The 12,956-nt window shown below is 37.1% G+C and overlaps 1 protein-coding gene across 5 annotated transcripts in view; it reads right to left on the bottom strand.

The window, feature by feature from the left end:
- The window catches only part of LOC124635040 (tyrosine-protein phosphatase Lar), a 367,852-nt gene that overhangs the window by 30,852 nt on the left and 324,044 nt on the right, over positions 1-12,956 (bottom strand). For all 5 annotated transcript variants that reach the window (XM_047170803.1, XM_047170802.1, XM_047170805.1 and 2 more), the window contains exon 7: positions 6,414-6,524. In XM_047170803.1, coding sequence (XP_047026759.1) covers positions 6,414-6,524 — 111 coding nt within the window. The remainder of the gene's footprint in view (positions 1-6,413; positions 6,525-12,956) is intronic.

The following is a 12,956-nucleotide window of genomic DNA, read 5'->3' as shown; positions in this document are numbered from 1 at the left end:
ACGGGCTGAGGGCCGACCCCTGATGTAAGCCAACACCTACACTGAAGCTGGTGGTAGTGCCCGCTGCGGACCGGACTTCTGTACGGCATCTGCCGTACATCGCTCGGATCAACTGCACATACTTCCCTGGTATACCTTTCTCCTCAAGGGCCCACCACAAAACCTCACGAGGCACCCGGTCATATGCCTTCTCGAGGTCAACGAACACCATATGCAAGTTTTTGTGTGCACCCCTGTACTTTTCGCACAATTGGCGAATACAGAATATAGCGTCCGTTGTACTCCGACCAGGCATAAAACCAAATTGATTTCGTGCGATATCACTCTCTTCTCTCAGCCTCCTTTCAATAACTTTCTCCCACACTTTCATACTATGTGACATTAGCTTTATTCCTCTATAGTTGTTGCAATTCAACACATCACCCTTGTTCTTAAAAATGGGCACCAGGAAACTATTGCACCACTCGTCTGGTATAGTTTCCTCTTGCAACAACTTATTGAAGAATAAAGCCAGCCATTTCCATCCATCCATCTTTAATAATTTCCACACTTCCACTGGTATTCCATCTGGCCCTATCGCTTTTCCATTTTTCATTCCATTCACTGCTAATCTGATCTCATCCTCACATACATTTCTTACAAGGCCCTCGTTCACCGCTTTATGATGGAGCACACCGCTCCACTCATTTTCTTCATTCATCAGTCTTTCAAAATATTCCTTCCACCTACCTTTAATCTCCACATCATTCGAAAGGACCGTTCCGTCTCCATTCTTTACACACCTTATCTGGCATACATCTCTTGTCATTTTCTCCCTAGATTTAACCAATCGGTAAAAGTCATTTTGACCAGCTGGGCTATCTAGGGAGTCATACATCCTCTCGTGCGCTTTTGCCCTTGAAACAGCCACAATCTTCTTTGCTTTCTTCTTACATTCATCATATTCAGCCTTTTTTCGTGCTTTTTCACTATCATCATTGTCTTCCGTCCGCTGCCATTCCTTGAATTTCATCTTCTTTTCCTTTAATACACTCTGCACTTCTTCCACCCACCACCAAGTTTCCTTCTCTATCACTCCATTCCCTTTTGATTCTCCTAGAATGCTTCTTGCCGCTTTCCTTATACACGTCGCCATTCCACTCCAGCATTCATTCACATTCTTTTCATTCATTTCTCCCATTTCAATCATCTTATCAACCACTACTTTTCTAAATTCCCGGGCCAACTCAGCCTTCCCCAACAGATGCCATTTGATTTTGGGGGGCCGTCTCTCTTTGGCTTTTGGCCGGGAAGTTAAAATCACATCCATAATTAGGGGTCGGTGCTGCGAGACTACAGCTTCGCCTGGTATCACCTTGCAGTCTTTGATGTTCTTTAAACTACTGCGTCTGACCAAAAAGTAATCTATTTGTGTCACGTGGTGACCGCTTTTATAGGTGATTAGATGTTCGGTGTTCTTTTGAAACCACGTATTTACCACTGCTAGGTCAAACGCAGTGCAAAAAACTACAAAAATAAACATGAGAAATATTGTCATGTATTCAAATACTTACAAATAGCTTACAAGTATGAAGTATTTCCAAAGACCTATTAAAAACCGTACAGTTTATATCCGTGGGTTAGATTCAGAGACAAAAAATGGCGTTATTTTTAACGTGATCGCTTGGAAACCTCTGTCAATGTCACGCGCGACAGAAACGCGGGAATTATACGACTTGTGTTAAATTGGTTAAGGTAAATTATACTCAGATACTTACGGGGATTGATTTGCAATATGTGTGCTGTTTATTGAAAACGTAGGTAACGGTAAGACACATACAGAGGATAGATACCTCTTTCTTATAGGATATCAATTTGAGAACCCGTCACTAAAAATAAGTTAGTGATATATACATAGTATTACGGTACATAACACACTACCCTTCACCTTCCATTCGATCTCTAAAACTTACTTTAGGTAAGTATTTTTTTCCAAAGTTCATTAATTTTGATTACTGTTTTTTACGACAAATATTTAACAACTATACGACAAGTATACGACATGGTTTGGTTGGCTTTCACAGAAAGTAATATTTACAAACAATGTAGAAACTTCGGAGTATTTGTTTGAACAGTACTCCGAATATAATTGAATACGACTATTTCCGCGAATATAACTTTGCGGAATCGTCAAATGTTTGTCATTTTTACGACCATTTCCAGTACCACATATTTTCAAGTGAATCATTATTAATTTTAGTCTGAATTTGGTAGACTTTTTTCCAACTAGGTTGAGGTCAGGTTTCAGTCTAGATATAGACGTAAATCGCGGCTGAATTTTATACTGAGAGCGTCTGCCATTTGACCTAAACCATCCAGCGGCTATTCTGGAAATAGCATCTACGACCAATGTTTATTTGCACCATACCATTTTTTTATGGATATGTTTCCGTTGCAAAAAACATCAAAAAGACAAGTTTACCTTTTCAAAAGGTCATATTTTCAGTTTGATTTTGGTCATCTGCCTAGTCATTTTCCAGTATGTTGGGGTCGGCTTCTAGTCTTACTGGGTTCAGCTGAGGATCCGTGTTTGCCATGGAGCGACTGCCTAAACGACTTTCTCAACTCAGGCAACTCGATAAGATAATTTAAAGACAGGCCTTCAGACTTTCTGGTTTCTGATTACCCGTAACGACTGCCAAGGACGTCACATGACAGCCTGGATCCAAAATTTAACGTCTTAGTTTAATCTTGAACCCTAAAAAATCACCTTTCAAATCAATCTTCGTCCTCTTTTTTGTCATTATTGATGGTTTAAAATTAATTTATCAATGTTATGATTCCTTTGTTAATGCGAAATCAATGTGAAGCTCATTAGGGTGCCGAGATGTCAGTGAACGCGGTACTTGATCACGACTGGAGCTCCACTGTAATTTCGAAGATAGTTGTAGTCGAAGGATGAATCGATAACCGAAAGATTGATCGGTGTTTAAGGCGGAGACACATTGAATAAGCGGTAGCGGGTAGGCACGTATAATGATATAACATAAAAGGAAATTGAATCCCAACTGTTTTGTAAAGAATCCAGTGCGGTTGCACAAAATGGCGAGTTGTTTTGGTATTAAGTAAAACAAGTGCATTAGGAAAGAAAATTATCGTATGTGTATTTCAATTACATAATATCCATAATAGTGATCAAACTCTTTTAAAAAATACGCATAAAATAATTAGAATTCACTATTTGTGGTGTGCAATAAAGACTAATATAATCTTATCTAATGTATGAAATCACTTACCTACATGTAAAAATCTTTACTATGAAGTAGTCTGTTACTTCAAAGATAGGCGTAATAATATAGCGTAAACGCTCCGCTCATGAACTTACCCGCACCTTTACAAATAACAATACAGAGAGCAAACTCAAACGAAATAAGCGGTTATCATCGAAAACCACATTCAGTCAACTATAGTTTGACTGTTTAACTATCGGTTCGGCTGACTTAACATCGATAAACAATTATAAATCGAGCAACAACAAATGTATATTACAATAATAAATCGAGGGAACCTTGGCTAGGACTTTGGAATTCATTGTTGTTCTTTGAAAGGCCCACTGTTTTCATGTCGAAGCATTTGATTTATTATGAGAATAAATATAAATTATTACCTTTTCAGTGAATTAGCTTTGTATTTGTTGGTTAATTAAGTTTCATTTTCAAACTGCCTTGCTTGGAACTAAAGAAAATTCTACTGTTTATAGAATTACGTTTAGAAGAACGCTACGCTTCAAAATTTGTAGAAAGGGGAATGTGATCACAAAAATATAACCCTTCTAGGCAGTCGGGTAAAAAAGAGCATCATACCAAATTAAAATTTCTTGAAACAACTGCACATGTAATTCCGACACAGTTTCATGCGAAAGAGATCAAATATTGTACAGCAACGCTATGGAACAAGAAAACAATGAATTTCAAAAACAAACAAAAAAAAGAAAAAACTTCTAAGTAGACGACGTTATTAATAAACTACTGGAAGATTTTAAACGAAACATGAATAACAAAGAGAGAGTTTTTTTAGGGTTCCGTACCCAAAGGGTAAAACGGGAAAGGGTAAAGCTGTATCTCATGAACCGTGATAGTTAGAGAGCTGAAATTTTCATAAATGATGTATTTTTTTTGCCGGTATAACAACAAATACTGAAAACTAGAATAAAATAAATATTTTGGTGGGCTCCCACACAACAAACGTGATTTTTTTGCTCATTTTTTCTCTGGTACGGAACCCTCCGTGCGCGAGTCGGACTCGCACTTGGCCGGTTTTTTTTTATAAAAACAAAAAGCAATCGTTGCAAGACGAGAATAATCCGCGGTCCCTTTTCGTGAAGTTGCCAACTAATTCAATAAGATTCACTGACTACAGAGAGTTTTCTTACATTGGCATTGTCGTGTGGTTTAAGTTTACCGAATACTTTTTATTTTTATCCCGTTTGAAGTTTTTTATTAAAGAGTTCTGACTATTCTTTGTGTGGCTTGATTCTTCATGCGGCAAGACTTGAGCACTATGTGTTCTTTTTACCAAAATTATAAGTGATATAGATTATCTTTTATAGTAAATACGTTTTATGACAAGCGAGGACCCACTGCATAGTATACAACAAAGTCGCTCCATGCTGTCTGTGTATTTATGCTTAAATCTTCAAAACTACGCAATGTGTTTTTTTAAATTTATATCGCTTCTGCTTGTAACTTGGTCTAATCATTCATCTAGAATGATTTCACTGGGATTTCGAATATGCGGATTGTTTTAAATTCACAATGTTTTCTTTCGACATCCTCTGATTAAATAAATACTTCTACAGAATAGTACGAATACTTTATACGAAAACTTGGTTTTTATAAAAATCTCATGCACTTTTGTACATAAAACTACATTGTGACAAGACAAATGCTTATTAGAAAAGTTTCGTTAACAGATAAGAGCGTGTTCACATATGCAAGTCCATATGAATTGGCCACTTCGTTTTATCGCCAAAAGTTGTCCGACTTAAGGGGCTAACTTGCACTGGAATGCTCAATTCTATTGGTAGAAGACACGCGAATGACAATACTCAAATAGCAAAATGCTTCATTTCAATTTCTTAGAATTACCTTTTAAAAGTAAAGTTTTCTTTAGGTTTAAATACTGGGAGAATCTTCTTAAATTGCTGCACGGATTCTGAGGATTCTTTCGCGGTAGAAATCTGGTACGAACCCGAGAAAACTTTGTGTAAACACCCTTGTAACATGTCTATCTAATCTTAAAAATATTTCATATCCTGTTAAATTCTTTATATGTTTTTTAAATACCTTCGTAGTCACTTACATTAAAAAAAAAATACGGTAATCCTCGGTCTTTGAAATAGGAACATCGTCAAACGCGTTAAAGTCTAGCGCAAGGTTGTTCGTACCTTTACAACTATTTAACAATGCAATCGGTCCCGTTTTATCTAAATGTGTATGAAAGTTAGCGGCGACGTGTGGACGGTAGGAGAGCGGGGACGAGACGAGGACGGGACGAGACGGGATGGGATGGGGAACCGACGTTATCTAGTAAATATATTGTGAATATTATTATATCTGCGACTGTAATATGTGCTCTACTTTCTAAGTGTTGGAACCATTTGTGAACCGTTTCGATTAAATGTAGGTAAATTTAAAGGTCTACGTGGAAATAGGCGAGTCGATTATCATAGATTTTAATGACTACAAAGCTAGCTAGCCTACGAATACATATAAATAGTCCCTAAATATTTCAAATTAGGTAAATCATAAACCAGCTAGCCTTACAAACCAAAGGAATGCCTTTGAAATTAAGCGATAACTAGCACATAAATTTTAGAGCGCTCCCAATTTAAGGTACAATTTATTATTCAGTAGAAAATTCTGAACGCCCTCATTTTGTTTCAAATATTTCCGCTTGAACTCCCCCTTAACTAACGACAAACTATGCTTGGTTTATAGACAAATGACTTCGGACCTCTCTTTCTGACGTTGGGTAAGTTGTATGTTGTATCCCTGTTTTTCGTAATGATGGTCGCGTGAGAACATTAATGGGTGATCATTAGGTAATTTGACCGCAAAGGTCCGAGTTTCGAAGGACTGATGCGGTCTGACCTATTTGAAATGATATCTAAGATTTGTAGCCTGTAAGTGGTTTTGCGGTTATTTAAATTAGTTGTACAGAGTAAGGGTCAGTTACTAGAATAAATATTAGGGTCTCAGACGAGAATATTTGAAATTTTAATTTGGAATTGGGTTCATTTTATAATAAGGAAAACCACTTTTGGCTGTCTGGATCTTTGAAGTTTAAGGTGTCATCTTGTCAGCTAATTAAAGAGACTGCTTTAAAGGGAGATGATCACTTATCGGTACTAGATAAAAGGTCAAACCACTTACCTTTGACATACAGCACGGTAGGCTTCGAGAACTCAGTCCCGATGGAGTTTTCCGCGACGCACTCGAACTTTCCATGGTCCTCCTCTTCACTCTTCACGATTTGCAGTGTACCTGAGAGAGACAAACATATATCTCGTTATTTCTCTAAAATAGTAGGAGCGTGACTGTGCAGAAATCCTAGAACACTTTGAGAATGTGATGTAGTACATGGAAATACATTAATGTCGTAAATATTGTAATAGTATCTAAGTTGGGGGTCCCTCGAGGCACGGTCGGTCCAGTCCGCTTCAGTGGTCTAAGCTTTTCTCTCTAAGCATTGAGGTCGGCCCACAATAAAATAAAGGCCACCTAATGTGTCTTTTTGAAGTAATATGTAGGCTGTTAGTTTTGTAAGAGTATACAATAAAAGGGAACATCTAAGTTTCTTTTTTGCTTAACGGTTCAGTGGTCTGCGGCACAAAGATTTATTTTTGAATTTATTGTGTTTCTTTACTGTTAACAATAAGTAAACTAGAATCTTGTAGAAAGTTCGGAATAGGAGCGTTTTATTTGTACAACCTAAGCTTTATTTACAAATATCCCTAAGATGAGATAATTTATCAATTCCAAGATCCAAAAACTCACCCCAAAACTACCATGATCGATAGAAAAAATATTACAGAAACGCTTACACGCAAATTACTAGCAAAACTGGGAGGGCGTCTTAAAAGGTATTTTATTCACGCCACGCTAAACATATACAAAGATTTATAGTCTAATAACAGCGGCAGAGGGAAAGAGGGAAGCCATTAGGGACTGGTCAGAGGTCCCGACGCTCTAGGGGGCCTTTATAGTGCTTCATAGAGGATATTAAGGTTATTAAGTCGAATTCCGATGCGAAACACCTGTTTGTTCAGTTAAGTATTGTTCATTTTGGAGTAAATTAATTTTAAGGGGACGTTTTAAGGGGTTGATGAGGGGTTGTTTTGGGGGCTTTTCTTTTAGTGTGAATGAAAATAGTGGGAGACCATATCGATTACCTATTGTAAATGCAATGGATACAAACCTAAATGTTAGAAGGTCGATCCATTTTCCTATGTAAATGGATCCCTACAGGTAATTACAAAATCTTCTTTTTTTAACGAACAATGTTTGCCAAAGCCTGAGCCATAAAAATTTTGATTGACCCACTGAGGTCAGGGCTTAATAAACAAGTATAAGCTAACCTTTCTTCTAACACAATAGAAGAATAATATGGCGATCTATCTGCTCCGCTGGCCTTTGCGAAACTCCACAGAAAAACCTACTCTATAGCCTAGAAAATAAAGTGGTTTTTCCTCTAAAAACATACGTGGTTCCAATGGAATACAAAATAAAGTTGCTTTGATGCCAGTATGTCAAAACTTTGGACCCAGGCGGGTGAAGCCGGGCATGAAGTTAGTCAAACGTATTTTTATCTGACTACGGAAAAGCAAAGGATGGAGTTCTATGTAATTATAGTATTCTCCTTTTTATCTTTGCGTGGGTTATCTTAGTTTTAGAAACGGATTTTGTGCGAATTTACAGAAGAGCCTAAAGTAACGAGTAAGAGATTGTGGTTGGTCCAGTTCTAGGAATTATTGAAAGACAAGATGTGGCCTGAGGTTCCATATATTACATCAGTGCATTGGTTTTAGCTAGAAAGACAGACAGGCTGATAGATAAAGCATATTTTGGCAGTTCTAATATTAGTAAGGATTACTCCTGTGATAAATGGCCTTTACATTCATTTCATATGATTTTTATGATCACCAATAAAACATTTTAGAAACAAGTTTTATATTCATAGTTTCTAAGAAATAATAGTAGGTATGTAGTAGTATGTAGTCATTTGTTTCGTAAATGTCATGTCGTAAAACAAAATCGTTCACATTCTTCGAAATTGGTGAATAATTTATACCAAAATAATACGCCGATATCCAATATGTGATGGAATGACTTTGCTTTTTTTCAATCTGTGTGTATGTGTGGGTGAAGATTTCGAGGAAAACATTTTATAACAGTATATTATGTTCCCGGAATCGGCATATAATATGGAAAAGAACACAATACACCTAATCCTTTGTATAAAATTTCCACTGATTTAAAAAATACCAACAATAATTACTTAATTAAGCAAACTTTTTCCGTCCTCATTCATAACACTGGCCAAAAAGAATTCCATATTTAAACACCTCCCAACGGGCTAAAAGTCCGCGACAAAATGCAACCTCTTTTTGCGCATGCATACAGGCTGGAGAGACTTTCCGAAAACTGGTAGCGTTCGAAAAAACTGTATACGAACAGTCTCTCACAAAGAAAATGTAATTACGATGAAACGCGCTGTAACAAGGTCGTACGTGGACGGTATAGTTTCGACAAATGTACTACGAAGTTGGGTCGTGTATTCACAAATTATATAAAGGGTTGGCTTTGAATCTTCGGAGGCGGTTATGTTATGTTTTGGTATTAACGTGTTTGGTTGACTTTTCACATGAGGTCTTACAGAAATTTCATTGGTGTTGAAAGTAGTTACTCATGTCAGTTAGGGAATGTTGGCTAAGTATCTCATTGCGGATCAAAATCGGGTATGAAAATCTGATACCTCGTGGTGTGTGAATGACGCAAGTAAATCTCATATCCAGGCAGGTAACAATACATATGTTATGACTATTTAAACACCTATTTACAAACTATCATTTGCGGTTAACATCTACAAGAAAAAACGACATTTTGATGCGAGAAAATGAAAATCATAACTGAACCTGTCAGTCCCATGTTGGGCGCCAAAATCCCGGGGAATCCCAGGGCATTTTGTCCGGTAATGAAATAAAACTAGCCCGGGATCCGTACGTGGCGGGATTTGGGGATTCCGTGACAGCCGACGATTGCTTGGTCGCTAACTGACGAAGGTCGTTTGTTTCTTGCATTTGAGACAATTGCGCTTATTGGTCGCTGTTTGTGGCCGCCATTTTGGTGTCAAGTGTTATGAGGTTCGGTTTTGTGGTAGGGCTTTTATTGGTTAGGTATCTATGTCTATAATAATATTGTGGTAATTATGTAGTAACAGGTATCAGGTATCTGTGGAGGCCTCAGGATCTAAGGGGGAGGCCTATGTTCAGCAGTGGACGTCCTATGGCTGAGATGATGATAATGATGATGATGATGAATTATGTAGTAAAGTAGCACTACGTTAGTTTTATTTAATTTTATTGCATTGAATACAATAATTTAAAATATTGTTACTATTCAATACATCAAAATATTATGTATGTACTTACCTACATTAAAAAAATACATTTGTGGATGTGAGCATATAAAATAGAAACTATTTATTTATTGACATACTCGTAGAAACAAAGAAAGACATACTTTAGTTCACACGTTCGTATCAAAACGAACATTTATGTTCCACTGAGGAATATGAGAAAGACCACCTGCTTTATGGCTGTTACCAGGTGTAAACCAATCTATTATATTAAGGAATTTAGTTGATTATTTGTTGTTTTTTCGAATTGTGATATTGTAATGTCTAATGTTCTCATCTATATGAATGACTGAACCGTTTAAGCTGAAAATTAGTGGTGAGAGTGGCTTAGACGGGAGAAGGACAGGATAGTTTTTATCCATCCGCGGGTAAAATCGCGGGCAGAAGCTAGTATCTTTTAAGATGAAGAACATTAAACTACACGATACTACACACCTGTTAAATTAATTCCCTTGCCAGCCGTTTTTAGCCTAAAGGTAAACAAAATAACAAACAAATCTTTTATGGATTTTAGTACAAAACGTAATCGATATTGTTGATAGAGGAAAAGTAAATCCTTTTGAGTGTGTTGAATGAAACGCATCGAAATAAAAAAGATCGCGCACTCGACCATCGCGGGCCCCAAAGCTTTATATCTTGGCGTATGGTGTAAGATTAAAGGAAAAATATTTTAAAAATTATCTCTTCTTATCTTTGACGTTTTAAGAATAATTTATCTTTGCTTACCACCAGGGAAAGCTATTTTATTGACAACAACAAGAAAAGATACAATTGGTTTGTTGGATGATTTTGGATGCTGTGTTTTTGGAATCAAAATAACGTACAAAATCGAATGTGCTATGAATTACGTTAAAGTATCTCTAATAAGGTCTTATAGCCGCTAACGTTACCTGCATGCAAAACAGTCTTACAAATTTAACACGTGTGTAAACCAACCTTTTAACCAACCTTGTCCTGGTTTTGACAAACTACATAGACCAGACCATTTGAAATTAAAACCTACTTTGAGTTCAAAGGACCAATCAGAACAATGTTTCGAATTAAGAATGCCGTTTCGAAGACCAGATATTTACTCACAACGCCTGCGGTATGTGACTCAAATAGCAGGTTTGAACAAAGAAAATCCTAGTGTTCCGTAATGGAACCGTGCAAAACCGTATCTATCTTTATACGTGTCAGCCTAAAACCCTGGAATGTAGGCTTTCTTTGTTTTAGTCACAGCTACTGTGTCAACAGGTAGGTACATTAATTAAGGTACGTATTGTACTTTTTTGGGCGTATAGTGCTGTCCATTTGGTTGTTAGTAAAGTAAGAACAAAAAATTGTCGTAGGAGTGTTTTTGTTTTGAAGAAATGGCGTAAAATATATTGTTAGTGTTTGTAAGAATGATGCTGGAGTAATAATACAAATTAAGTATTAGTTTATTTCTTATGGTACAATAGGTATAATCATAGTGTTCTGAGTGAGTTTCACAGCGGTCAAAAGTGACCAAAGTTACATTGTTTTTTTTTTCTTAGCGCACACTGTGATTATTAAAAATAATATCATAATTAATTATTTTCTATATCTATTGCATTGAATTACTAGATAATAAAAATACCCATACTTTTATGTACGTACAAAAATTAATAGGCAATTAAACCCGCTCAGCTCATAACTTGTACCACACGACCAGGTGTCGGAAACTCAAAGGCTCCTCGTAGAGCCGAGAAGCCCTTCAGCCCCTTGTTTCAACGCTCTTTGATACGGCACCGCGCCCCGGATCCGGGCCGTACAACACCCGGATCCGGGTCGCACAACCCCGGATCCGGGCTGCACTGCCCCTGATCTGGGCCAGATAGCCCGATCAACGGGATTGGCATAACATTCGTCCATTTTGTTATTTGTTAATTGGATTTTGATATTTAATGGACGTTACATGATATGGGTCCGGTTTGATTGTTTGATCGGATCCCTGTTGTAATGGAAAATAATCACTTAGTTTGGATTTGTATTATTGGCAGTTTAGTTTGTGTCTGCTAGAGTATTTTGTTAAATATTGTTGTTTAAACTTTGTTTTATACAAACTGTATCGGGTTTCAGTTCGCCCTATACTATTATCATAACATAGCTTTGATATAAAACACTGTGGGTAATATCTTATATCTTTTACAAGATTATAAAAGATTTTCACTTAGAACCGTTTAAAAAGATTTTCTATTTCCCAGAAAACTATTGCATCTGTTCCCCTTTACTGCTCGGTGAACCAATCTCAATACGGCTGAACAAATTCTATACAAACACACACACACATACACTACACCACATCAATTAACCATTCCTATTACTACACCCTCTCTTATTAGTTTCATTCATACTCCTTTTATATCGCACTTTATTCAACCCTCTAAGCCAACGAACTACTAAATAAATGTACTAAGTTGCAAATAAATCAACAGGATTAAAATCACTTGAAATTCTATAGGCGGCTTCGGTTTGACAACGATGCCTTCTACCCTTGTCATTGCAGATCGGTAATGATAGCCGTCTAGACGAAATATAGGTGGGCTTGAATATAATCCGTTGACGTGACCAAATTGTGTAACAAAATAGGGTAGTGCCCATAAAAGTTTGTTATTTATAACGCGATAGGGTTTTTCGAGGGCTATTCCAGGCGTTAAGGATTGCAGAATAAAATAACGAGTCTATATTTCAACAGTAAACGCTGGAAAATAGGATTTTCTGAGCAAAATGTTTTAGTTTATATCATGGCAAAATTAATAATTTCTATCTTATTTTATTGGACCACAAAACCGTTTATAGACCCATCAAACGTTTATAGACTGTCTTAAGCAAAAAGTTTCTTTAAGCCTTGTACAAAGTTTCTTACGACTTTTTTAAAGATAGCCACCGAACTAATAAGTGAAGAGAGTAAAACCACTGAAGCGCAATTATCTTCAAAATATTAAAACAGGAGCATAAAACCTCTAGACAGACATTGCAGTATCACAAAACACGGTACAGTCGAGTGATGTGTATGTAGCCACACAACACGTCACACGGGCGGCGTGACGTGTGGTGAATGTATTTCCGCCGCGTCGCTCCGGGCAAATCTAATGGCCAACTTCGTGCGGTTGGCTCGCAAAGTGACGACAAAATACGTCAACAGACAGCAGGGGGCGTAATTAAAAGAAAAATAAGCGCTATTCATAAACGTCCGACGAAATAGCGGGGTCGTTGCGGCATTATATTACCGCCAGCTTACACAGGTCTCCCTATTCCTTCGCGCTCGTGTCAAG

The sequence above is a fragment of the Helicoverpa zea genome, chromosome 12 (assembly GCF_022581195.2).
Source record: "Helicoverpa zea isolate HzStark_Cry1AcR chromosome 12, ilHelZeax1.1, whole genome shotgun sequence".
Taxonomy (NCBI): Eukaryota; Metazoa; Arthropoda; class Insecta; order Lepidoptera; family Noctuidae; genus Helicoverpa; species Helicoverpa zea.
Note: the sequence above shows the minus strand (reverse complement) of the source record. Positions and strands in the feature narration are given on the sequence as shown.